Source organism: Podarcis melisellensis (genome assembly GCF_964234715.1).
Source record: "Podarcis melisellensis genome assembly, chromosome: 10".
Lineage (NCBI taxonomy): Eukaryota > Metazoa > Chordata > Lepidosauria > Squamata > Lacertidae > Podarcis > Podarcis melisellensis.
In genome coordinates, this window is record NC_138542.1 from 40,688,817 (window position 1) to 40,716,767 (window position 27,951).

At 43.6% G+C, this 27,951-nt stretch overlaps 1 protein-coding gene and 1 long non-coding RNA gene across 4 annotated transcripts in view; one reads left to right on the plus strand and one right to left on the minus strand.

Annotated features, from left to right (window-relative positions):
* The window catches only part of TMCC3 (transmembrane and coiled-coil domain family 3), a 99,343-nt gene that overhangs the window by 32,074 nt on the left and 39,318 nt on the right, over positions 1–27,951 (minus strand). Inside the window, exon 1 of one of the 3 annotated variants that reach the window (XM_081926644.1) lies at positions 5,120–5,252. The exons of the other annotated variants lie outside the window; for them this stretch is intronic. Within the exon in view, the coding sequence (XP_081782770.1) occupies positions 5,120–5,197 (78 nt within the window). The 5' untranslated portion in view covers positions 5,198–5,252. Of the gene's footprint in view, positions 1–5,119; positions 5,253–27,951 lie in introns of those variants that run through there. 3 annotated transcript variants of the gene reach the window in all.
* Positions 5,777–14,732, plus strand: LOC309378524. Its single transcript, XR_014172124.1, has 3 exons — positions 5,777–5,921; positions 7,567–11,618; positions 14,245–14,732. It is a non-coding gene; the product is annotated as an uncharacterized lncRNA (long non-coding RNA).

Consider the following 27,951-nt stretch of genomic DNA (forward strand, 5'->3'; position numbering starts at 1 on the left):
AGAGAAATAGCACTTGAGTTAAGCACAGATTTGTACAATGATGACAGTGTGCTAACAATCAAACCCACAGCAAATGACCTTATTTATTTTAAAATGTTTAATTATGCAGAAACAATCTGAAGCACACCCTCTGTTTAGCAATGTCCCTTAATGTTTAGTAATGTCCCTTAATGTGACGAGAGGAGCAGAAAGAGAGCCTAACATTCTGTTCAGGAAGATTACTTCCTTTCCTGCACAGATAAATAATCCAACTGCTTCAAGCTGTGAAGTTTGTTTCTTTTAAAGCACTAAACATCCCATCCTAGAAGAGGAGAAGGAGACTTCTCATCTCCAGAGCCAAAACCAGGAAGGCCAAATTATAATGTAAATAATCAAGACTCACTTGCTTTGTTTTTTACTAGACTGATATTACTTTACTTACTCATAGCTGACTGGCTAAAATGTGTGCAAAGTAGGCAATTCTTTGAACTACTGTAGTCATTTAGGAAGCAAACTTGGTACAGAACAGTCATCTAGGTTTATCAACACTGCATACAGCACTTATCCAATCTCCCAACTAAGAACAGCTCCCCATGTGACATTTTAATATTAAGATATCATTTTGGGGTAAGAAAAAGCATGTGCAATGCATGCAATCATATGCAAAAAGCCTGGCCATTTTATATGCACATACATTGAGAAGTCATAGTGGATAAGCACTCCCCACCATGTAGTTACTCAGGTGTTCATGGTGAGCTCCAGCACCTCTTTTTCTAGAAAAAATGGCACTGGAAATACTACTATATTTGTCCAATTGTTCCTATACAGGGGTATGGGATATTTCTGGTCGGGGACATGTTGTGCTCCTTCTGGAGCAGTTAATCCACATTTGGTCCCCTCCATGCACTCAGCTCTTGCTTCTGGCTCCTAGAAGCTGACAGCAGTCACACCCTGGGAAATTGATTTGACTGGCTGGCTAAACCAGGTGAGGGTAGCCAATGGGTCTTAAACCCTTGGTAAGTCAGGTGAGTTTCCTGCATGTGAAGACAGGCTCTGGCATATTGAGCAGACAAGACCAACAGTGGGTTCAATGGTCAAGAAGATGGTTTCTGTGTGTGCTGTTGAGGGAAATGAGGCTTGTTGACCTGGGAAGGTAGTCCATCTAAGAGAAGGTAAACACTGGTCCTAAACCTCCGCAATGCTCTTTCATGAGAAAGGCTTTGGGAATAAACCCCGAGGAATAAGCCATACTCATTGCCTCATGGGACGTCATGGAAAGAAGATATGGTTAAATAGTAAACAAGGGGTTCTCAAGCTTATTTCTCTGGGCCACACTTTCAGAATATAAATTTGCTCACACCATGCCAATTTTTCAATTGCTAAGAAATACACTGGAAAACAAAGAGAACTCGTGGCAGTGTTTGATTTACTACACAGAACACAACTACTTTAGCCTATGATCACGGGACTTCCAGAAAGTATTAAAAAATGCAGCTATGAAAGAGTATGAATCATTCCCAAAATATAATTATAAACGAGTCTCTTACAGATGTATCTTAAGCATGTACACAAACTCAATGTGAGGGCTGAGCTTGCTTTTGCCGGGTAATCTCATTTATATTTGAGACAAGCAAACACTAATCTCCTCATCAGCATAAAGAAGGCTTTCTTTTTTCTGACCTTTTATATTTGTCAGAGTTGAAAACCCCTCTTCACAACAATATGTGAAGAACTGTAGAATCTCCCCACCACACTTGACATCCTCTCCTGTCATATCAGTGTGGCAGTCGACACCCTTTCAAGAATCAATGGAGCAAACCCCACACAAATCCAGAGGAAGAGTCCTGATGGCGGATGGAGTCTTGTATGTATCCTTCCAGCAGCTCCGGCAGCCAAGCTGGTGCCAAATGTATTGTTTTCCTTTCCTTTGGACCACATCAGCAAGGCTGAGAGGGGAGCTGTTTCATCTGGGCAGCCCAGGACCTCCACACGCACTGCCCTGGCTTGTGCCCCGGAGAGTTCGCTTTGGTGCTGTTAACACAGCAAAAACATGGGAGGCAGCAGTTATGATTTATAAGCTCAGCCTGATTGTTGTAAGATAGAAGTGCTATGGGTTGCCTTAATCGGTAGGAGTAATCATCATGTCTCACTGGTCAGCTACCACCTGCCTTAAACTGGGCAGCTCCTGGTCCATAAAGTACTGACCCAGCACTGTCAGCCTGCTTCAATGGGAGCTTTGAGGTTAGAGTATCATTCAACAAGCCAACCAGGCACTCTCCTGCATCAATCTGTACAGCCACAGCAGGCACTGTAACTCTCCAATGGTTTTATTTCACCCCGAAGGTACACTTTCCCATTGTCTTCTAAGACAAACAGATGCCAATGAATAGTTCCTATACAGCAAAACTTTGTTTCAGTAGTCATATCTGGCAGTTCCTGGCATCAGTTGCAGGTGGGTGCAGTCAAGGGGGTAAAGATGTTGACAACAGTCCTGTTTAAAGGGCCCTGGACCCTGGACCCAACCAATGGAACACAAATGTTACAAAGAGAGGAAAATCACCAGGGGCTAGAGGATGAAGCAGGTAAGGTGGCAATGACAAGGAGGTGGAGGTGGAGCTGTGAAAGTGGCAGACAGAAACCTTCCCACACACTGTGTACTGAGAACTTGGCAGGAATGACTTAACCCCTCTGCCTAGACAGAATTCAGGAAAAGAGGCATGGGGCAATCTTAAAGTGCCTGGGGAGAGGGCAGACCTATGCCATACCCCACCCCTGCTTTAGACACTCCAATAATAAACACCTGACTTGCTTTTCACTCTTTAGATTTTTGCATGTGGTCTTCTCATTTACTTAACTTTATTCAAGCTCCATCTTTGCCATTTTAGCCTTGTACAAATGTCAACACATTTTACCACTTAAACTGAAAGCAAAATAGACTTGGTTTAAAATGAAGGAATTATGAAGATCTTTCTTCTAGAACCAAAACCAAAACCCAGATCTTACAATAATTTAAATGTGATGCTCCAGTTATGAAATAATAATTGTACAGAATGGATCATACCGCTATTCAAAGTTGGTTCCTGCCCCACACCCCGAACAGCACAATTATTGCTGAGCAGAAGCTGGCTGCAGTAAAATCTTTGGCACTGGCAGATACTGCCTGTGATGTCAGTGGGATCTCCCAACTTTACTTTGAAACCAGCCCTAGCATGCTCTACTTTTTATTAGATAATCAACACTGGCCAAAGTGGGAGAGTTAACCCTTTTCCCTGTGCCATTTCCCTGATCTTTTATTATCTAAGATACTATTAGCCCAGATTTCACCCAGGTGAGACTAATAACTCCACAACAACAATTTAGATTACACAAAAACTCTCATGGGTGTAACCCTCCATCCTCAGTCCTCTGCCCTGATCGCATCTGAGCAGGTCCTGGCAGCTTTAAGCTGTGCACACATTACCATTTACTCTGGCTCCTGTGCGCTCCCACCACTGATGTTTGAAGCTGCGTACACATGACATTAGCTATAATCCCTATCTAGAGTTCCTCGAGAAATACTGCTATTTGATGTTTTCCCCACCAAACCGCTTAAGCCAGCTTCCATTCAGTTTGAAAGCATAAGCCACATTCACTCTGCAGTTATACGGAAGTGTGTAAATTTGAGACAGCCATTGCACATGCGCAGACAACAGCATATGCACAGATGACAGCCCCATGAATTGGTTGCCGGGTGGGTTGCATGAGTGAGAAAACCAAAAAGGCAATGTGCATCAGGTGAAGACATCCCAGCCCCCTCCCTCTCTGGTGTGTACAGAACCATGGACATGCAACAGGCAGACACCGCAACCTCAATGCATTTTAAACCACTAATGTGTAGCTAGCCATAAGGTCAAAAGAGCGAATGTTGAGTGCTCAGAACCACAGACCCAAAGGAGGGTCTAGGTGAGTAGTTTGATGCAGGGATACAAAAAAAGGCTGTAAAAGTGCCAGAATGGCCAGCTCTAGTGCTTTATTAATTAAGAGTGCAAACTTTACAACACGGCATGCAGAACATCTCTGCCTTTACACATATGGGACAGGCACTGCAACAATGAGAGGTTGTCATGACTTGTCTGCACTCAAGCAAACGTATACATCCTTTATGCAAAAAGCAGCATATGTCAGTTTGCCCAGAATCTCCCATAACACCTGGGATAGGTGACAGCTATCCAAAGCTTCTCCCCTCTCTGGGTCTAGAACCCATCATCCCAAGGTCCACAGATAAGCATGGCATCAAAGCAAGCCAATTAGCATATATTAAAGCAAGTGAATACTGTATAAACATATGTATAAGCTCATTCTTGCCACAACTACCAATTAGTTTGAGGGTTATCCTGTCTACGAAGATGGGATTTGTAGGCCTTCCAGAACATTTCATATTTGGTTCAGCATATCAAGCTCCTGGTTCCTGACTGTTCTGACAGCCCTGAGTTCCAAGGGCACTGCCCACCTGTTTCAACACAGCAAACAGCCACATACTGGCTGAGTTCAGGGTGCCAAACACTTGGTTCCAAACGTCTGCTAACCTACATTCAAATAATTAGGGAGTGGTTAATTGTAGCTTGTAATAATCAGAGCGTCTTTGCCTGTGCAAAATATCTGCACTGGCATGGAGTGTCTTCAGAGAAAGGGAGAAAGCCCTTCAGAGACTCTCGTCCTATTAATTTTTAGCAGCTCTCCCAACCCAGGCGCCCACAATGTCCCAAGTCCGGATAACTATTACTAAACAACAGAGGCGCAAATGCAAGCGGGGGCCGGATGCCCAGTCACCAGCGACTGCTCCTCTGGGCAGCAAGGCAAGTTGAAACCTGACATTTGACACATCGCAAAGGCACGCTGCTGAACTGGAGCCTGTTTTGGGGACACGACACCTGCCTCCGACAACACCCAGAGGCGACGAAAGGCGCGTCCCCAGAGGGAAACCTGGAGCGAGCTTAAGCCCTGAACCATCCCAAAGACTGCAGGGGCGACAGGGACGCTGGCGGGTATCCTGAAACCAACGAGGTTTTGCAGCGCCGAGGTTTTGCAGTGCCGATGAGAAAAGTAGCGCCGGGCGACGGAGCCCTGCAAGAGGAGGGAATCGAGGGGGCAGAAAGATTACCCGGGTCTTGAAGCGCCGGTGCCTCTCCGGGTCCGAGTAGGTCCTGTCCACCGCCAGGGCGGTGTCGCTGCCAGGCATGGTGGCCACGTTCTTCCCTGCGCCCTTCGACACCCAGCCAGAGTCCCAAACCTCCGTAGCCGAGCAGCGAGCTCGTCGGAGTCCCTCTGCCCGGCCAGGCACAGCACTAGGCTGCCTGGCTTTCGCCGCCTCCTGGGCGTGTGTGCGAGAGGGGGCGGGCGGCTGAAGCGCAGCGCTTGGACGAGGCACGCCCACCAGAGGCTCCCCGAGCTCGACTGACGCCCTCCAGCCTTCCGCCGTCTCGCGGCGCGCCTTCCTGAAAAGCGCTCAGGAGGAAACGAGCGGCGTCTACGCCAAAGAAACACCGCCGGAGACAGAAGCGCCCTCCCTCGGAAGGCGAAAGGCAGGGGGCCGCTTGGGCGCTGTGGGCTAAACCGAAACCCCCACCCCCAACCGCGCCACCACCCTGGGCTCGAAGCACAGGTTGCTGCTCCACTCCCACCCGCACATCCCAAGAGACCACCAGTAAAATAATTTTTTTTTAAAGAGAGTCGCTGGGGCTGGGGGCGCTTGGAAATGCGTGGAACCTCCTAGTTTGGCAATCAAGTCAAAGGAAACGTGCGCGCGCGCGTGCACACGCACACACAAAAAACAACAACAGGAAATCTAACGCTTTGCTAGCGAAAGTTATCAGTAAGGCCAAGTGCTGTAATGGAAACGCGGGACTCTTCAGGATCCAGATGGGAAAACTCCTTTCCTTGATACCATTTACGAATATGAATCGGTAATCAAATGTGATTTCAGCTTGTAAAGTGTTAGTGGAAGCTGTCCAGTTAATTCATGGGGGGGGGGCACAGGTCCAGCTGCCCTGTTGTTGTTTTGTGTTGTTTTTTAAAAGGATAGTTGGAGAAATGGCAGAAAGGAGCCGGCCAAATTGATCAGTGGGACCCCTCTTCCTTATAAGGAGAGGCGAAATATTTGGGACTTTCTAAATTGGGATGGGGAGGTAACTAGGGTGAGGGGGCCTGATATTTATGAAATCACAACTAAGATATTGTAGCATGGAGTGCTCATTTTTTTAGCTTTCCTGGCAACCCATTTCTGTTCCATCCGTCAGCCAGCATCCCATGATCATGGAACATGCACAGAACACATTAGGAACATAGATAGCTGCCATTCTGAGTAAGGCCCTTTGATTCATCTAACTCAAGACTGTCTACACGGGCAGCACCCTGGGTTCATTTAGAGGTTTTTTTCCTTTAAAAAAATACTACAAATCTTTGAGTTCCTCCCCCCTACCTGCTCTTCTTCTTTAGCGATCACTCTTAGCCGAGTAAGATTGTCTTCCATGAATATGGTCTTAACAGTGTGTCCATAAGTGACTGTGGAGTCCAATTCCAGCTAATACTTTATCGACCTAAGGACTGACACCTGACCTATATTAATATTTAGGTTGAGGCATGGTGGGGAGAAAGTGAATATATTTACACCACCAACTCCCTCCTAACATTAGGACTCAAAGCAACCCAGAAGAACAACAGACAAGAGAGAGTAATTATTCATCAAAAAACACAATTAATGTATGGAACCCCTTACCAGAAGACCTGGTAATGGCCACTAGCTATCACAGCAGAGAGCTACGGATAGTTGTATTCATTCCTGGGAATCTGTCCAATCCTTTATAAAAGTTAATGGTACTGTATTCCCTAAGCTAATTACATATATGCTACAAAGTAACTGAGACTCAATTTTTTTATATAAGCTAAACAAAAAGCAGATGTTTTAAGGATTTATCCTACAAAATTCTCTCTGGTGCAGTGAATATTTCATAAATCATGAGCAATGGCTGTCTAAGTTGATAGATGAGTAGAAGAAAACCACTCAGGAGGTCAAGCTAAGCAATCTAAGTTTGTGCTTTTATTTTATTCTCTCTCTGCTCCCCATTTCTTCCATCTAGTACAAAAGTCTAATACAAGACAGCTTTCCTGTTTTTCTCAAAAACTGCCAGACCATGTGGCTCAATTAGCGTTCTTGAAATGGAAAGGCATTGTGCTGGGCAGCAATGCCCTCCTATCGTCACTTTTTCATCTCCTTCTCTTCAAAATCTATCTGTGCTCCCCAGATGTTATTTCAGTCATTATGCATTTTGAAAAGAGAACCATGCAGTGATTTTCTGATGCCGTTGTGGTAGTATAAGATAACATGAAAGGAAAAGCAATTTTCAAGAAACCCTACTTATAGCTTTGCTTCACTGTCTGAGATTCTACGAAAACGTATAAAAATAGGATGTAATTTCTAATGGTTCAAAAGATGGGTGGCACCTTACTCTCTAAACTACCTGCTCTAAAAATGTTTATTGGGACTATTACACAGAGGCTGACGTGCAGAGAAGCCCACTAATCTCCCTTTCCTTTCCTCTCATCATGCAGCTGCCTTACCCAAGGAGTATGAATGGGACTGAGAAGAATGCTTTCTTTGGTTCCTAAGAAAACTTCCTTGCCAGGGATGGAGATGATTCCAGAGTGGCAGTCTATTCACCTTGAAACAACAACAGATAGACTATGAAATTGGGCTAGCTCAGTTGGTTGAGCATGAGACTCTTAATCTCAGGGTTGTGGGTTCAAGCCTAACATTGGGTAAAAAATCCCTGCATTGCAGGGATTGGTTTGGATGACATTCATGATCCCTTCGAACTCTATGATAGGGCAAGAAGCTGACTGCAACATATAACTTATACTCTCTTTATCACAGGAACTGGACTCTATACAGTGGTACCTCGGGTTAAGAACTTAATTCGTTCTGCAGGTCCGTTCTTAACCTGAAACTGTTCTTAACCTGAAGCACTATTTTAGCTAATGGGGGCCTCCCGCTGCCACTGCGCCGCCGGAGCACGATTTCTGTTCTCATCCTGAAGCAAAGTTCTTAACCCGAAGTAATATTTCTGGGTTAGCGGAGTCTGTAACCTGAAGCGTATGTAACCTGAAGCGTATGTAACCTGAAGTGTATGTAACCTGAGGTACCACTGTACCTTAAACAGGATACTGTACAACTGGAACAGGGTGACTTGAATAAGTGCTTCTCAAGCTATCTGAGATGGTGGACTAGCAAACCCCCACACAATATGCCAAACACTGGTATCATGTTTGGTCCCTGAAGTGCACCATCCAACCTGGGCTGTGATGGTGTTGCCTTTGAGTAGCACTGACCTAAATGGGGCTGGAGCAATTCCTTGATGAGGACATATTTGCAACATCTGGGACTTTTTCATTTATAAAAGACTTAAGTAAGGAGTAACGTACTAGTGAGACATAAAATTATGCAGAGTGGTGAAAGGAAATTAGAGCTTTCCTCCCTCTCTCATAATAGCAGAACCAGGCTCATCCAGTTAAGCTGACTATTGGAAGATTCAGAACAAACAAAACAAAGTACATCTTCACATAGCACTGAGTTTAACTATGGAAGTCACCACCCACAAGATGTAGTAGTAATGGATGCCAACTTCAGTAGATGTAAGTGGTGCAGCAGTAAAACTGCTGGCACATGTGCAAAGCTAAGCAGGGTCCGGTATGGTTTCAAATTGGATGGGGGACCACGTGTTGAGATTACTGCATTGCAGGGAGCTGGACTAGATGACCCTCGGGGTACCTTCCAACTCTATGATTCTATGAAAAGGGGATTAGACAGATCAATGTCTATGTAGTCACGATGCCGAGATACTACGTCTAGTATCAGAGGTGGTACACTGCTGAAATCTGAATGCCAGTTGCTGGGCAACAGGAGTAGGAGAGCCCTGTTGTGCCCATGTCCTGCTTGCAGGCCTCCCACAGGCATCTGGCTGGCTACTCTGAGAAATAGATGGGCATTTGTTCTGATTTTGTAAAGCTCTTCTTATGTTTGTAGGATGACCAGAAATGTGGGGATCAGGAGTTCAAATTCACAAACACAATCTGAATTCTATCTACTCATAACAGTTATTGTGATGCATGCATGCTGGACACCTGCACAGAATTGTCTAATAATAATCTGAAGGACATTTGGTTCAATCCTTCTGTAAATGCAACAGTGTTATCCACATTAAGTACCCTTTACAAACCAGCTGGTATGATCAAGGCTGCAGCGTGTTCAAATTGTAAGCAGAAGCAAACATGGTGCACTATACAACTTTGTTTTCAAGCTTCAAGTAACAGCACCCATGAGACATGCATATATATATATTGCACCTGCAGATGCTCAAGGGGTTTAATTCAGATTTTGAAATATTCCCATAATTGCTTGCATGGTTTACTAACCATTCTATGCATAGGAAATACCACAGTCAGCAGTTAATTGTGCAGAATCAAAATATCAAGTAAGCTGTGTGGAAACAATGATAGCATAAAGAAGAAAGATAGCTCACAGGGCAGTTTTTCATCTGTATGTATAACTACATATATAATATCAATTGTCTTCTCCTTTCAGAAAATTATTACCATTTCAGTGCATATGCTTGTGGATAGATAGCAGAATTATCTTCTGTAATGAGTGCAACCTGGTTCATAGAAACTTTAGGCCTAGTTCCACAAACAGCTGTTGAGGCGGTAAACCTAGGTCCAAACTATGCAGGCATGAACTCCTATGGCTGAATTCTCCTTCCCCAATTTACATTAAATCCACAGGGAATTTTTTGTATGAAGGATCATTTAATCATGTACTCCCATCTGCAGTTTGAGGTAGTACAGTTCAGACAGAGGTTCACTACCTTATCTGTTGTTGTTTTTTTTTGAAGAAGCAAGCCTTAGTGTGCTACCAGTTAAGGATGGCATATGAACTTGATCATAAGCTGCCAAATGTACGTACTTTGCACAAAACTAGCTGTCTAGTCCTGTTATGTCGGGTGAGTTTCAGTTAGTAAGGCTTGAGGGTGCAGACAAGGTGCTTGAATTGGTCAGGGCAGCCACTTGCCCCCTTGGCTGATAAAAAACTAGCAGGGAGGGAGCAGCTGGCTGGGTCAGGGAGATGATTAATGCCTCCTTGTGAGAGGCAGTGGCCCCTGCCTGCTTCAAGCAGGCAATGGTAAAACCGCTCCTCAACAACCCCTCCCCGGATTAAGAAAATCTAAGTAATTATTCCAGCCAGTTACCAATATCCCTTTCTTGGGCAAGGTTCTTGAGTGGGTGGTTGCAGACTAGACCCAGGTGCTCTTGGAGGAAAACGGTTTTCTAGATTCATTTCAATCAGGGTTTAAGCTGGGGTTTAGCACAGAAACTGCTTTGGTCACCCTGTATGATGACTTCTGTCAGGGGGGGACGGACGGACGTGTTCTTGTTCATTCTCCTTGACCTCTCAGTGGCTTTTCATACCATCAACCATGGTATCCTCTGGACCGGCTCTTTGCTTTAGGGGTGGGTGACACTGCTTTGCGGCAGTTCCAGTCCTACTTGGGTGGTTGTTTCCAGAGAGTGGTGCTTGGGGGGTGCTCTTCAGTTCCATGGAACCTTTAATATGGGGTTCCTCAGGGTTCTATTTAATCCCCCACTGTTTAACATCTACATGAAACCACTGAGTGGGGTCATTGGGAGTTTTGGAGAATGTTAGCAGCAGTAAGCTGATAACACGCAGCTCTACTTTTCCTTTACATCTGCAAGCGTGGCAGTGGATGTAGTGGACTGTTGTCTCACCTTGGCAATGGACTGGATGAGAGCCAATAAACCGATGCTAAATCCAGGTAAGACTGAGGCACTGTTAGTGGGTGGTTCCTTAGACCAGACGGATGGGGCTTCATGGAGTTACAAATCCCTCTGAAGAAGCGAGTATGCAGCTAGAAGGTACTTCTAGATCCACTGCTGTCACTTGAGGCTCAGGTGGCCTTGGTGGCATGGAGTGTCTTCCATCAGCTTCAGCTGGTGGACCAGCGCCCTGTCTGGTATCATGGGCTGACTAGATGCAGAGGAGTGGTGTGAGGAACAAGCTGGGGAACAACCAGGGGAAGAAGACTTCAGAGCCAGGGGATTGGTGGTGGGACAACAATGAGTGGTCAGAGGGAGAAGAGGGAGCAGATTGTGGGGAGATGGTGTTGGAAGCTGACGAGGTAACAGGGTTTAGTGAGCAGGAAGAGCTCTGGCTATGAAGCACTGCATCACAACTAAGGCTTCTTATTATTGTATGAGCTCTCTGTTGTTGACAGAAAAAGCATTTCAGACCTTATCTGTTTGACCTTGTATGACAGATAATAGCCACTATGCAGGAAATCACAAAGGTTTGACTGTCCATGCTTTTCTCATTTTCCAGTACGCTATGATCACAAGGAAAGTAACTTTCAACCAAATGCTATTTGGCCTGCCATGTAAATAGCAATAAGCTGCAGCAACTATCAGTGCCAGTTCTCTATCAGCCAAGGAATGAGCGGCATGGCTGTGTGACACAGGACATGCTGTATTTCACAAGAACACTATCAATGAACACTCCAAGTAACTGTCATCCTTTCACGATCTCATTAAATGAGGTATTCCAACTGCTAAGGCAAATGCATCTTTCAATCTAATACAACAGACACAAAACCACACCAACTGTTGTGGTACACTACAGGTAATTGAAACCATTTGCCATTTCCCCTAATAACCGAAAGTAATCATAAGCTGAAAGCAACTGGCTTGCATTACATTTATGAATCTGGATTTACTTTTCTTACCTATGTACAGAAAGTAAAAGCTAAGCAGAGAATAAAAGACGTTCTTAAAGTTTGGGTTCATACATTTGTTGTTGTTTAGATTTGTATACCACCCTGTACCCATTAGATCTGAGAGTGTATCACAACATAAAAATACACAAAATTCATAATTTATATTATTTATGGCATGCACGTGAGGACGGGCCTCTGCTTAGAAGAGATTGCAATTTAAAACTTGCCCATGGCAGGAAAGACGGGGGTAAACAGGGCATCAGTATATGATTCTTTTTGTTGCATGTGCTTTGACTTAGGCCACATTCACACCATACATTTAAAAGCTCTATGATACAGTGGTACCTCGGGTTACAGACGCTTCAGGTTACAGACTCCGCTAACCCAGAAATAGTACCTCGGGTTAAGAACTTTGCTTCAGGATCAGAACAGAAATCGTGCTCCAGCAGTGCAGCAGCAGCAGGAGACTTCATTAGCTAAAGTGGTACCTCAGGTTAAGAACAGTTTCAGGTTAAGAACGGACCTCTGGAACGAATTAAGTTCTTAACCCGAGGTACCACCGTACTACTATAAACAGTTGTGGCTTCCCCCAAAGAATTCTGGAAGCTGTAGTTTGCAAAGGGTGATGAGAGTTGTTAGGAGACTCCTACACTTCTCACAGAGCTACCATTCCCTGTGAAGAGGGATTGACTGTTAAACCACTCTGTGAATTGTAGCTCTGTGAAGGGAATTGGTGTCTCCTATGTACCACTACACATTTATTTTACAACCTTGGGATCAGTCCTAAAACCAGCCATTTAGCATGTTAAAATTCATACTGGATAAAATCATGGCCTTTAGATAATGTGTGCATAGCCCATTTTTCTGCAAGTGATTTTCCCTGGCTTGCCCCACATTATGCAAATCCTCCTTTGAAATTAGAAAATCACAGTTCTGTAACTATGTAACCTATATAACACAGTAATAGAATGGGTAATGATGCATTAAGTAGTCTTGTGTAATAGCCCATTTAAAAAGGAATAGTCATAGAGGAAATATCTGCACGCTGTACATTACTTAAAGTGCTTAAACTGCTAAAGCCCAAAGGTGTATTGGAGGTGTCTCTCTAAATCTTCTAACACAGAAATTATGAATGTGTGTTCATTGCATTTAATAAGGGTTTAGTTTCCAATCATGGTTTATTTTGTGGCCCAAACATTCAATGAATACTTAAGTAGAAAACAGCAGATAAGCTATTTCATGCTACATACATTTGGAGTTTAAATGAACTGAGGCCATCATCAGCTACTGATTCTCATAAATGAAAAGTCCATGTCCCATTTTACAATTACTGCCGAGGGAGCTCTCGACTTTGCCTGCATAGGTCTAAATGAGCTTTTCAAGTCAGATGAAACTGCTGCAATTCTACATTTCTGTAACCAAGATCATATGCTTTAAAAAAAATCCACTTGTGTCTATTGGATTTCTATAGAAGCCTTGTTAATATTGCACTGATGAATTGCTGAATTATAGAGAGACACTAGTGTTAGCAATTTACTGTTACACTGTCATAATTCAGGAACAACTTACCAAAAGCATCAAGTTCAAAACATATTTAAAAGGCTATTAACTAATAAATTGCATATCTTTAGTGTCTACAATACCCAACACTGCTGCATTTATGTCAATGCCCTTTTAAAATGCTCCAGCATCAACTGAAATTGGCAATAGAAGTATCCAGGAGTTCTTTATTTTCTAAAAATGTTTGCTGTTTTATCACTGGGATCAAATGAATGGAATAACCAACAGACTAATTAATTAACAGGCCAATTATGTTTTTACTCTTTTATGAAAGGACATTTCTTTCACAGTTTTTCACAGTACCTAAGCAGACATCTCAATAGTCTAGAAACAGGAACATCTGCCGAGCCCTTCAAAGGAATCTCAAGATTCCTGCTAATTTAATGTTATTGACCTCATAGCTACTTTCCCCTCAAGCAGTCTTGACTCTTTGAGAAATGCATTGTTTTGACAAAAAGCAGAGTTTGTATCATTAACATAGTATTTTAGGTTTAAAAATGTCTTAAAACTGACTATACACTACTAGAATGTCAATGAAATTTACGTTTCTTGCTCTCTGCCACCTGTTTAGACTTGGTTCTTGTAAACTGTGTTGGCGCTCATCTCGCTTTATTGGCCGAGGGAGCTGGTGTACAACTTCTGGGACATGTGGCCAGCATGACTAAGCTGCTTCTGGCGAACCAGAGCAGCGCACGGAAACACCGTTTACCTTCCTGCCGGAGCGGTACCTATTTATCTACTTGCACTTTGACATGTTTTCGAACTGCTAGGTTGGCAGGAGCTGGGACCGAGCAACGAGAGCTCACCCCGTCACGGGGATTCAAACCGCCGACCTTCTGATCAGTAAGTCCTAGGCTCTGTGGTTTAACCCACAGCGCCATAAATATAGTGTCTATGACTTAGCTGGACTATAAAGAAGGCCGATTGCTGAATTAATGCTTTTGAATTATGGTGCTGGAGGAGACTCTTGAGAGTCCCATGGACTGCAAGAAGATCAAACCAATCCATTCTTAAGGAAATCAGCCCTGAGTGCTCACTGGAAGGACAGATCCTGAAGCTGAGGCTCCAATACTTTGGCCACCTCATGAGAAGAGAAGACTCCCTGGAAAAGACCCTGATGCTGGGTAAAATGGAGGGCACAAGGAGAAGGGGACGACAGAGGACGAGATGGTTGGACAGCGTTCTCGAAGCTACCAGCATGAGTTTGACCATACTGCGGGAGGCAGTGGAAGACAGGAGGGCCTGGGGTGCTCTGGTCCATGGGGTCACGAAGAGTCGGACACAACTAAACAACAACAACAATGACTTAGCTGGATTTAGAAACTTTGCCTCTCTCGGCTTTTATAACTTAAATATAATAAATTCATTTTTCCTGTCTGAGGGTATGTATTTGTTGCATGGAACAAATATTTAGGGGAGGGGGGAGCCAATATGTTGTTTCAGCATGCAAAGGGCAACAGTTTTTCTGTCACTCATTGCTACATGAAAAACTGAATCATAGTTATAATTCTGATAATAATTCCTGAAGAGAAGTATTGCAGTGATTAAATACTGAAAATCCTAGGTATTCAATCTGTAATATTTTACTTACAAAGATTTTCTGAGCGATGAAGTCACCCTGTACATGATTTGTAGAGGAACAAAGATGCACATCCATTGATAAATTTGAGAATGTGTCAACACTTTGCAACACACCTCGTGTTGTAATCCTGCACTCAGTTATGCAATTTTCAGACTGTAGATGTTAGTATTTTGCAGAGTACAAAAGACTGACAGCAATAATTGGTGCTCCCATTATTTTCCTTTCAATAATAGAAATCTGTGTAAGCCAAATGTTTTTAGTATATGAAGAACAGGACTTGGCATAGATAGTGTAGTTTCAAATCCTAACCGATGAGCTCATCAGCATTTCTCTCTTTCTCTCTTTCACACAGAGATATCTCTTTGAAATGAGAATGATGATAGTTCTGTCATGCATTGGAGACCAAGCGCTATACATGTGATAAATAATAGCAAAATTCAGTCAAGCAGGAAAATCAGAATGACACAAGACATAAAGCCTAGTTTTCTTACAAGACAGACCACTTACAGATTTTCTCTTGTAAATCTTAACCATCCAAAGAATTGTGTTCCCTCTCTGAGATATTAAACTACATTTGTTCTTCTACAGTTATGATAGAAAAATGACACAAGTCAGCTATCAACAGTGGTCAGATTACAACATCTTGGGGACATGCATATGAAATGCAAAACAATATTAGATTACATATTCTGCAGTAGCAGAGATAAAACCATTGTCGAGGAAACTGTCATAAATTGCTGTTGGTTAAAGTTTCTTCCTAGTTCTTACCCTCTGTAACATCACATGTCTGATTCAACAGATGATTTCAGAAACATACTCATTTTATTTCTGCCCTGAAACACATTTACACTGAACTATAATCAACCCCATTTGATTTAGACAAGAATTTTCTTCCAAGTAAAAGCTTTGAATGCCACTTTTCTGCTTTGAACTTCAGAAAAGTCCCAAGTTAGTTTAAATCAGGCCACCATAGTATATCTACTATAGATAAAGCAGTACTAAAAACCTAAATACATTCAACTAAAAATCATTTGCAGTATTTTAATGTCCCCTGCCCAACCAGAGTTGGGAAGTGGAGTCTCAGAGCTCCCCCTTGTGAGCTTTAAGTGTTCACAACATGGAACCAGACAGAGACAGCCTTGAGTCGCATGACCTATCTTCTGAGCTACAGTCTACCTGTGGGCACCTGTACATACGGGCTGGGGTGTGCTGCTATATTTGGAAGCTGCATTACACCATATTGTCTCTTTTGTCATGGTGACAGGAAAGGACCACAGCTCAGTTGTAGAGCATCTGCTTTGCATGCAAAAGTTCCCAGGTTCAACTCAGGCATTTCCAGATAGATGAGGAAATGTCCCTTACCTGAAAGCCTGGAAAGTTGCTGCTGGCCGTTGTTGACAATACTAAGCTAGATGAATCATTGATCTGACTCAATATAAGGCAGCTTTCTATGTTCCTATGACATGGCTGGTGCAGATGTTGCTCCTAAGTGTATATAGGTAGGGAGAGATTGAATAAATAGACCATTGGGGTGTATTTGAAATTGCTAACCTAATTCAAATTCCTGTCTCCATATGAGAGGGCTGTCATACGTCCGGATTTTCCTGGACATTACTGGGATTTCAAAGGCGGAATTGACGTCCAGGGGGAGTTTCCAAAAGGCGGTGCTTTGTCCTGGGATCTTAGGCAAGTCAATCAAAAAATCACAGGGTTATTTTTTTGGCATTTTTGTAAAAAAAAGCTCAGCAACTACCATATGAACCTATTCATATATTAAGATACTGTATTCAGTACAGCACCACCTGCAGGTGCCCTATGGCCTTTCCAGGTTTCAGCCACATCCAGTGCCTCCACTGCTTCCAAGCCTCACTGCTTCTAGCACCTCAAATGCCTCTCCAGATTCACATGGAACAGAGAGACAGAGCTGGGAGCCATCTACATATTGATGACACTCCACTCCAAATTTTAATTTTAGATTCATATTTTAACACTTTTATACTGTTTTATACAGTTTTATACTATCAAGTGCCCTGGAAATATAAAACGGATAGGCAATATAAATAGATTCAAAAGAAGTAAATATTGATTGAGGCCAAACTATACATCAAAAACAGTTTTATGTAACTATTCCCAATCTTTTTTGTTTTTGTTTTTAAATAGAAAGTGGCATGTTTGGAGCACAGGGGAGTGGCTGCTTAACCCTTTGCCTTCAGGCTTAGTTAAGGAGTCCCTCCTAATTTCTTCTGGGTGATGGGAAGATTAAGTGGCGAAATTCCCATCCATGCTACTTTTTTCTGGGGGGATGCAGGGGTACGCATACCCCTAAACATTTTGTGAATCTTTGTACTTTTGTCCATTTACTGTATTTATTTTTCCTGATTTGAACTATGAAATGGTGATTTCCTTGAATCAAAATGAGAGTAGCCCTAAAAAATTTTTTAGGGAAAAAGTGTGTGTGTGTGTGTGTGTGTGTGAGAGAGAGAGAGAGAGAGAGAGAGAGAGAGAGAGAGAGAGAGAGCAGGGGAAGTTTTATGGGACAGCTTGCAATGAGCCCACTAGGCAGGCAGAATCAGCCAGAAGCAGATTGTTATTAAATACTCTGGGCCCAAGCTCTATAGGACTTTTCAAAGGTTATAAGCTTGAAAATATACCAAAGTCCAATACAGACCTAACAGTACTGGCAATGCTCCAAATAACAAAGCCCTGATAATTTCCTGGCTACAGCATTATGCACAACTGTAGTGTACTGTAGTTTCCAAACATTCCTGAAAGGCAGCCCCTTGCATGTGCATAACCAAATCTAACTAAAGCATATGTGGCAATGGCCAGAGCTGTTTTCTCCATGAAAAGTAGCAGCTGGTATACCACCTGGAGCTATAGAAAGGTGTATTAAGAGTGACATCCAATGGTGGCATCCCACTTGTGGCAATGGACTTCCACCTACACAAATGGTACTTCCCCTTCCTGTCCTCCCTCCCCTTACCTGCTTCCCTCCTCGGCTGAGCCCTCTCCCCTGCAAGAACTGCTCCAGAGGGAATTTCAGCAAGAGTAGCTTCCATGATAAACTACTCTTGCTGAAATTCTCTCTGCTACACAACGATTATTAAAGATGCAGAAGTCCTGTCCTCTCTCGCATTTGGCAACCCTATCTCCAATCAAAAGAAAGGGAAGGAGACAGAAGAGAAAGGTGGATTTTTTAAAAAGGCATATTGATACTGAGGAAACTCTGTCACTTAGAAAGGAGTTTAGTCATCCACGGAGAGGCTCGGGACAGGACAAAAGTCATGCACCACACCCTCCCTCACTCCTTTAACACAGTTTGCACGGTTACACGTCTTATATTGACAAAGTCACTATGCAGATCCAAGGGCTAGGTAACAGCTTTCAGTGGAAGGGCTGCTTTGTTTCTCTATGAAGTATACACATAAATGTTCACTTTCTTGAACATTTCCAAGTGCGCCACAGGTTGTTTGGAAGTCATCAGTGTGGAAGAAAAATGCAAACAAAATGAACTGGCAGCAGTCAAAACATTTTAACTCATTCAAATTTATCAAGGCCGCACAGAGTAGGATGCACCTGAAGATTATTATCTACTTCTTTGTACTAAGGTAAAAAAGTCCACACTTAAAACAAACCTGACAGAAACCACCAACATACAGCATGTTAAAGACACAAAACAAGAAGGATTAAAATACATGATACCTGAAAATTTTGTGTTCTTTAACCATTCTGCTTCTCTTGTAGGTTTAAATATCTATTTTTAAATGGCTCAATTTAGGTATCCTTATTCTTTTATTTGTTGAGTTTGGGTTAGGTATCCTCCTGTTCTTAACAAATTTTAAGAGTCTTTTCAGTGAAGTGCACATAGTTAAAATAAAGTGTCTTAAATGAACAGATGTAGTATGAATATCTAAGTATGTTACCTGGCCTTATTCATCTGTGGTTACTCATAATCAGTCTTTAAACATTAATACCAAATTACTGGCAAATTCCACATTAAGCACTTACCAAGACCACAGAGACTTGGTTTCACCTACCAAAAACATTCTCTGAAAGTGTTATCTTATTATCCCACCAACTAAACCATAGCTTTCCAAACTTTTCATGCTGGTGACACACTTTTTAGACATGCATCATTTTACACCACAGTAATTCAGTTTTACTAGCAAACTTGAGGTTAAACTAACTCCTTTCCAGGTGTGTTTGTGCAACACACTGGAGTTAACACACTAACATGTCACTACACACAGTTTGGAAAGCTCTGAACTAAACACACTCAGTTGGATCCAGTTATTCATGCTTTAGTCTCAATGATTTTGATGGGACTAAACCCTGACTAATTTAGTCTGGCTTTAAGCCATTAGTTGGATCCCACGGCAGCTAGACAAAGTGATTCATGATCTCTGTGAAATGTAAGTCCTAACAGAAGTCACTCTTTAAAATGAGCTTATGTTGCTTTGGTTGAAATTCTCTGAAAATGAAACTCCTCCTGAACTCCTGACACGAACTTGCAGCTCATTTATCATGACATCGGTAAATTTAGAGTCGAGTATTTGGACTTGGACTTAGTTTTGCCTAGATAACACATTCTCTGATGTCATAAGGCAATTAGAGCACCTGAGAATTTCACTGGCAGTAAAGTGAGTGCACTGCTAAGCCACCTTCCTTTCATCACTGTGAAATGCACTACATTGTGAGAGCTTTGCAAAGCACTTTGAGAGCAAAATCATTCAGATCCATGCTGAACTTGTTGCCATAATTGGTTCATGTTCATTGGAAGTCTCTAGAGCATCAGTGAATTACACCTAGTGGGATCAGTTTCAGCTGTTGCAACCTGAGGGTGTGGATATGATGCTTGCAGCAATGAGGCAAACAATGTGCCCCCTTGGTCCATTATGGCTCATGAAATCTAGCAGGAGGAGTTTGACTGGATGGCGCAAGGGAGTGGTCAGTGCCTCACTGCAGGAGAGAGTTATGCCCACAACCTAGAAAGAAGCAGTGATGAGGTCTTCCCTGGATCCAAGTTTTAGAAAACTACCACCCAGTCTCTAATATTCCTCTCCTGGGCCTTTAAAGTGGTCGTTCCCCATTTGAGGATTGCCCTCCCCAGTGAAGTGTTCCGGTGCCCATAATTATTAATTTTCAGGAGGAATTTGAAAACCTCCCCATATACCCCGGCATCTGGTGGCCAAAGAATACTGTCCCTGTCAACCAGGGATCACTAGATGGAAGAATGTTTAACTGGAACTGATGTGAATGTTTTTAACTTTTATGCTTATTGTTATAATATATGCACTGTTCTACGTTTAAAGTGATGAAAAGTTCACAGATGTCCTGAGTAGGTATACATTAACCATCCAATACAACTCTCCCCACACCCTCTGGAGATTTATATTGCACGGCTCACTGCGTGTTTTTGCAATGGAAATTAAAACTACCCTCAGATATTTTGGCTGCTGTGAGTTTTGTTACTGTTTGTTCATATTGCTTTACTGGTTTTAACGTATACCACTCTGACCAACACTATTCCAAGCTAGTGCTTAGTAGAACATTGTTTTTCCTCAGTGTATAGCAGAGATTGGGAACCTGTGGCCCTCCAGATGTTGGGACTACAACTCCTATCATCACAGATTATTGACCATGTTCACTGGGGCTGATGGGAGTGGGGAGTCCAATAACATATGGAAGGCCATAGGCTCTGCACCATTCATGTATAGGAAGCAGTTTGCAATGAAGGATTTCCTCTTTTTGTATACACATTCATTTATGGTCAACTTCCCCCTCCAGTCTCCCATTTATGATCTTCACTATTATACTTTCTGACCTTTCATAGAATCTCAGTTTGTTGGTGTGTGCTCAGTGCAAAGAGTTCATGACTCAAGGGAGTAAGTGCATCACTTACTCCCACCAGTTCTACATGGGTAACCTAGAGAAGTTGAGAAAATCTCCAGGGTACCTAAGCATCACATCAGTTACGTTCTATTGAGTTCCCATTTCCAAGGCAACAGATGTGTTTCTTCTGAGGAGAATAAAGATCTTAGAGTGGGTAACATAATACCAGGGAAGTGGAGGGGGCAAACCCTTAGAAGAGATCTTAATCTCAGATGGATCAGCTGATCTACAACTGTCTCATACATGACTGGATAAGTATTAGTTTTTAATCTGTTTTTAATTTCTTCTCCTTTAGGAGAAGAGACTCCAGTTGGAAATAATTTATATAAATAAACATGGAAAAAGTGAGGGCATGGGGGTTGTTGTTTTTTTACGTATGAGCTGGTAGAGTTTATACAGAGGAGGACAAGCAAATGCTGTGTTTGCTTGTAGAAAGTTGCCCCATGCAAGTGCTGCATATCATCATATACCTCTTTCAAGGTAGTGCCGGGATATGGAGAAGGTTGCCATACTTCTGGAATTTCCCGGACGTATCTGGAATACTGCTGTCTCTTGCAGTGTCTAGGCGGACAACCAAAAAACAACTTTTCTGTCCGGATTTTCACTGTTTGAAATATTGCAACCCTACCCTATGTGCCGACCAGGTTTAAACAAACCTACTTCTGTGGTGGAGCACAATAGAAGATTCCCATCAGAATCATTCCTATGTTTAGAACTGATTGCCATATTTATGGTTTTATAAATATAATAAGTAAATGTGAATGTATCTCTCTAGTACATAAAGCTGTGGCAAAGTTTGAACTGGAAAGCAGGAAGTTCTGAAACAAAAACACCTAGATAACATCAGCCATCTCATACTGAAGACACATTCACCTGGCTGCTAATTTCACTACAGCAAGCCTGGTCTGGTTTCACTGAGTCACACACAAATACAGAGTTGCCTATCCCAGCTAAATGTGCCAATCTGAGCCAATCTGAGCCAATCACCGTAGCTTGGTGTTACCTCCCTTACAATCATCACCCAATCCACTGGAAACGAAGGAGTGTTGATTTTTACTCAATGAGTTGACAAATGCAATGTACTGAAATGGGAAAAGTAGGCTACAGAATTGACACACCTTCTAGGCAGTCAGTCTGACATATCTCTGATTCATGCATCACACATTTATTCAGTTGCCACAGCCAACTATTTCTAGGGGCATTTTGCACTCATTTACACATAACATAGTTTTGCCCTTTAACCAAGTCAATAGAGACAGCACACGGGCAGGTAATAAATCTAATTAATAATAATAAATAATAATAACAGTGGTACTAATAATGCTTCAGTGAAGGTCCATTCTAAGGGATTTTGTATTACCATTTAGGTAGAACACATCATCTTTCCTTTCTATGATGTGGCAAAACGAAAAACCAGTCCAAAACTCTGTCTTACCTACTGGCTGCAGATTGTTGAGTGACTCCATTGTCATTTGCAGATTTTCCCAGCCACCTACCTAGGAGAAAGTTTAAATGGTCCAACCGCATGACTGGGGGCTGCATGCACAGGCCTTTCCCAAAGAATTGTCATTGTGCCTGAACAGGATTCAATGGGAAAGCCCCACCTATGTAGGTGGGTTGTTTAAAAATATTGTCCCAGTCAGGGTAAGCGATGTGGTTCCCATATGGCTGTGAAAACATCTAGAGAACATTTGACCTCTGGAACAAAGACTTGATGTCAGGGAACTGTCATCGGAAAGAGAGTTGGTGCAGAGGCTCCAGCAGACTCGGAGAGATTCTGCAGCGGAGGAGGGAACCAGCAGGGGGAGAGCAGAAGCTCCGGCAAAAGGGGAGTCGGAGGAGGGAGGGCTCTGGGATACTTCTAGTGAGAATAGTGCAGAGGTAACAAGACCCCCGTTGGCAACTCCCACCCTTCGCCGGAAGCTGTCACGTAGAGAGTCACGAAGGCGCATGTCCGTGAAACAACTTTTATGTTGGCGTAAATTTCGTAGACGCCCACTGTCAGATTCTACCAGCGACTAACGGAGTCATGCCTTGGGAGGCTCCGTTAGTGCCTCGGTTTGGCTGAACTGCCAAACACCAGAGGGATCAAGCTTTTACGCACAAGCAGCTCATTATCCCATCACAGCAATCTGACAGTCTTTGTAAGCTGCTTGTGCAAGCAGAGGGCATCATGAGCGAACCAGCCGGAACCGCAGGAGCTGGAGCGGGCGCAGGTCCAAGCCTGGAGGAAAGGTACAGAGCGATGGAGGTCCAGCTCGCGCTGCAAACGGCGAGGCTTGAGGAGAGGAGGGCTCAAGATGCGGATAAGGGGAAAACCGCCCCACTTGCCAGAAAGGTGCCTGGATTGGTGCAGAGATTTGGGGGGGATCCCAGGAACTATCAAGCCTTTAGAACGGAGATGCAATATGCTCTCAATCTACTGTTTGATGACTTCACCGATGAGAACTCTAGAGTGGCGTACGTAATTAGCCATCTAGAGGGAGGGGCGAGGGACTGGGTTCGACCCCTGATGGCAGCCAATAATGATATCTTAAAGGACACGAGGAAGTTTTTTCGCGCCATGGACTTGATGTTTTCCAGCGAGATTGAGCAGGGGGTGGTGCGGAGGCAGTTGATGGGGTGCAAACAGGGGAGCCGATCTGTACGTGAGTACTGGACTGAGTTCTTACTTACTTATATTTATTTACGGCTATTAGCCCATAAAATGTGTACAAACATAAAAGCACAGAAGCATAAAAACCAATACATCGAACGACATAAGGGGAACACCACGCTGCAAGAGTGGGACATTGAGCAGTGACAAATAACAGCTTGGGGCCTGGAAAGATCCGAAGGACGGTTCACAGAGAAAGGAGAACTGGAGACGAGATCCGTCATGCACTCTCATCATAACTGTCCGATTAGTTTTTGTTGTTGTTGTTTTTTGGTGGTTATTGTGTGTGAGATAACCGCATTCAGGAATCTCTCCACCTGCAGAGTTACAGAAGGATCTGTATCCTGCAAGAGCAGTGCGGCATGTGACTCAACAGGCCTGCCAACCAAGCGCAGTAAAGCAGGACCCAGGAATTTAGTCCTGGCTATGCTATGTAAGGGACAGTTGAACATTATGTGTGGAAGAGATTCAACTGTTTTCCCGTCACACTCGCATAGCGGAGACACCAAACCCTTGGAAAATCTGTGGTTCAGCAGGTTCGATGGAAAAACATTGAACCTTGCACGAATAAATGCAAGTCGGTGTGGTACTGATGAAAGAGATGACATGTATGATGGAAGGCCAAGTGGTGGGGTTATTCCGTGATACCTGGGAGAGCAGACACCCCCACCCCTGGAGAGGTTGTGTTGATTGTCAATGTCTGCTAATCTTTGCTCGATGAGGCTTTTGGCTGAGCGTAGGTTCGTCTTTAAGGAGTCCGCTGGGGAAATTCCGATGCTCAGAAGTTTGGCATGGATTTTTCCTACCCACGGATTAACAAAGTCATCCCGCCAGAGGCACTGAAAGAGGTAATGGTGGGGAAGCCTATGCCAGCTGGACAGCCAATAGCCAAAGACTCGCTTCCAGATGACAGTCTCTAATGATGCAATCTTTAACTCCAGATGTATGGCTGCATTGCTCACACACATGGGGAGTTTCAGGAGGCGACGGAGAAACTGATTCTGCAGTGTCCCCAGCGATGTTAAATTGGACCCTGGAGCCCAGAGCGGGGCAGCATAACAGAGGGTCGAAACCACTTTTGCGTGGTACACCTTCAGTGCAGAAGGGATGTGGGAGGCTCCGTCGACTGCAAAAAATTGGAGTAGAGTGTAAAGTATTGTTTTCCCTTTGTTTAGTAAATACTGTAACTGTGGCTTCCAGCTTAGGTTGTAGTGAAAAAAGACTCCCAGGTATTTAAATTTGAAAACCTGTTCTAATTGGACTCCATCTAACTTCCAGCTGTAAGTTTTCCGAGACCTGCTAAAGACCAATACTTTAGATTTTCCATGATTAATTGTCAGATGGTTGAGTTTGCAATAAGCCGCAAAAATCTTTAGGGCTCTGCATAAACCGACTCTAGAGTAGGAAAGGATCGCTGCATCGTCAGCATATAGAAGCAGAGGGCAGCGAAAATCAGCTAGGCGGGGGGCATGAATGTTGGCTTGAGACTCACTCAGAAAGAGCTTCATGTCGCTAATAAACAAGTTGAAGAGGAGTGGGGCCAAAATGCAGCCTTGGCGCACTCCTCTATTTATTGGGACCTCATTGGATCGGTTTCCCGCCGGTGTGAGTCTCACTCTAGCCGACGACCCGTGGTGTAATTGGGTTATAAGCCATAACAGCCTTCTATCTATGCCCCATCTCTCTAATTTCTTCCATAGACAGTTTCTTGGGATACTGTCGAAGGCGGCCTTTAAGTCTATGAAAGCGACACATAGGCGCCCCCGACTCGGGGCAGAATATTTTCTGGCAAGATGATACATAATTACCATGTGGTCAGTGGTTGAATAATTGTTCCTAAAGCCCGCTTGCTCATGGCCAATCAAATTTGAGTCGTATGCCCAATGGGACAGCTTAGACAGCAAAAATTTTGCATAGATTTTCCCGATGATAGACAAAAGGCTGATGTTCTGATAGTTCTCTGGGTCAGCAGGGGGACCCTTTTTATGGACTGGTACGATCACGGCCTCCTTCCATGACCTAGGGATAAGCCCCGTAGAATTAATTGCATCAAAGGCTTTGGCCAGAATTTCAGCCCACCACCTCGGTTGCGTGACAATAGCCTCAGCGGGGACTAGATCCGGCCCAGGGGCTTTGCCCGTTTTCAGATCTAGTATCAAGTCCATTATCAGTTCTGGGTCGGTAGAGGGCCACAAAGGTAGATGGTCGGCTCGGAATTCTATGGGTGAGTTGGATTCCTCTGCCAAAGAGAAATATTTACTCAAGAATTGTTCCCATGTGGGCGCAGGGATAATCGCCAGTGGGTACTTCCTTCCTCTTTTGTTTATCAGAGCCCAAAATTCCTGTGGTCTGCGGGATCTAGAGGCCGCAATCAAGGCTCGCCAACGCTTTTGGTACCACTCGCGTTTGGCCAGCTTTAAAGTCTGTTTGTATGCTCTTTTGGCTTGTAAATAGGAGGGTGGTAGAGCCTGGGCATTAGAGTTTTTGTATTCATTATAGATAGAATGAAGAAGGGATCTTGCTTGTTTGCAAGAGGTGTTAAACCAAGGGGCCCCAGTACTGCAATGCGCCACTTTCGCCTTTTGAGGAGGTGATGTAAAAAAAGTGGTGAGGTTTGTTATAAGAAGGTTAAAAAGTTTCAAAACCGAGTTAAAATCTTGTAAATCAGTAGTTATTTGAGGTAGATAGGCAATGATTTCCCTATGAAAAAAATCCTGGTATTTTTGGGCCACAGCCTCCGACCATTTGATCCCTCTTATTTTGGTCGATGATGAGGTTTCCAGAAGGACTGAGTGTTTATAGTCCTTCTGGCACCGGAACAATGACAAAGTGGTCACTATTGGAAGGTGATCACTGAAATGTTGGTTTTCAACTTGGAAGGAAAGAACATTAACGGCCAAATTTGCAGAGATCAAGCAGTAATCGATAACACTGTTAGATGCTAGTCCCAGGTGGGTGAACTCCCCCGGTATGTCGGGGGGGAAGGTGCCGTTCAAGAAGACTAAATTCAGGCGAATGGCCATTTGGTAAAGGGTCACTCCTGCTTTGTTTACTCTGTTGTCCTTTGAAGTTCTAATTCTGGCATGTTCTAAGTCAAAGTTGTCCAAGCATGGGGGAGTCCACCATTTGGACTTGGTTAGTAGGTCCCAATTTGTGGCAATACGAGCATTAAAGTCTCCCCCAATTAAGGAGTACGAGTTAGGGCATTTGGTATGACATGACAATAGGTGATTTTCAAATGATTCCCATCTCCAGTCAAGATCAGGTGCAGAGCCTTCAGGGGGGAGATAGACATTAGTAATTAGTAATGAGGACTTCCCTTCTGCGATCAGTCCAGATAGAGCAAAAGGCGGGGAAGCCCGTACCAGAGTGAATTTGGCGTGAAGTTGGAGTGAGATCCCAATCAAAAGACCCCCTTTGGGGCGACCGCCTTTCAGGGAAGGGGAGGCCGGAAGTGTTAGAAGATCGAAGCCGTCTATGGTAATCTCTTCCTCATCCCATGTTTCTTGGAATAGAATGATATTAAATGAATTTATGTATTTCCTGAATTCGGGATCTGATTTTTTGGTTCTCCAACCAGCAATGTTCCAGCTAAGTATTGATAATGTCAGATCCTTGTGCTGTCCCGGTAATTGTCACTTTGAGTTGTTTAATAAGTTCTTGGAGGTAGAAGGAGGACCCATGAAGAAATCAGTAATTTTAGTTTGTGCGGATAAGGTCTTCTTCTGTGTTGATCGAACCCATGATTTGGTAACATTAACAGGCAGGGAGGGCTTTGCCGGGGAGGAAGAATTAGGCAAAGTTGGTGAGGTCGGATGCTGTTCAATGAGGTGAGTAGTAGTAGGTCTTTGATGGGCAATACTAGTAGATCCGTCAGAGTTGTCATTCTTAACCCCGGTAGCGCTAAGAGGTGTTCCAGCCATCACTTGTAGTTGCTGCGCAGATGGAGAAGAATTATCACGCAGATGTATAGAAGGACGTGAACGTGGGGATGGTGCATGCATAATCATTTCCTGGTGATCTTCAGACCGGGTAGATTCTAGCTCTGGCATTGAAGCAAAGGAATCATCAACTTCCATATTTTGATTGGACATAAGGTCTGAGACGGGAGTGTTGAGTTTATCGACTTCCTCCACGGTAGAATGGTGCTGTTGGTCAACAGGTGACTGCTGATTCAGATCAGTAGGGGGTAACAAAGTAGCAGGTTGAAAGCTTGTCAAGGCATTTGATGGAGACGCCTTGTGGGACGTGGAGCGCCTGCTCTCCTCTCTCGTTGGCATAGAGGGGTCCCCTTGCGATAGGAGTCTTTGTTTGAGTAGATCCAATCTGTCGAGGATAGCCTGCTGTTCTTCTGAAGGGAGTTTTCCATAAGAGGAGATAAGATTTCTCTCTTCAGGGATATTCCAATCTCGGCTTGCAATTGGATCATTCCTCAGCGTAACTAGGTGGGCACTTGGGATCGCAGG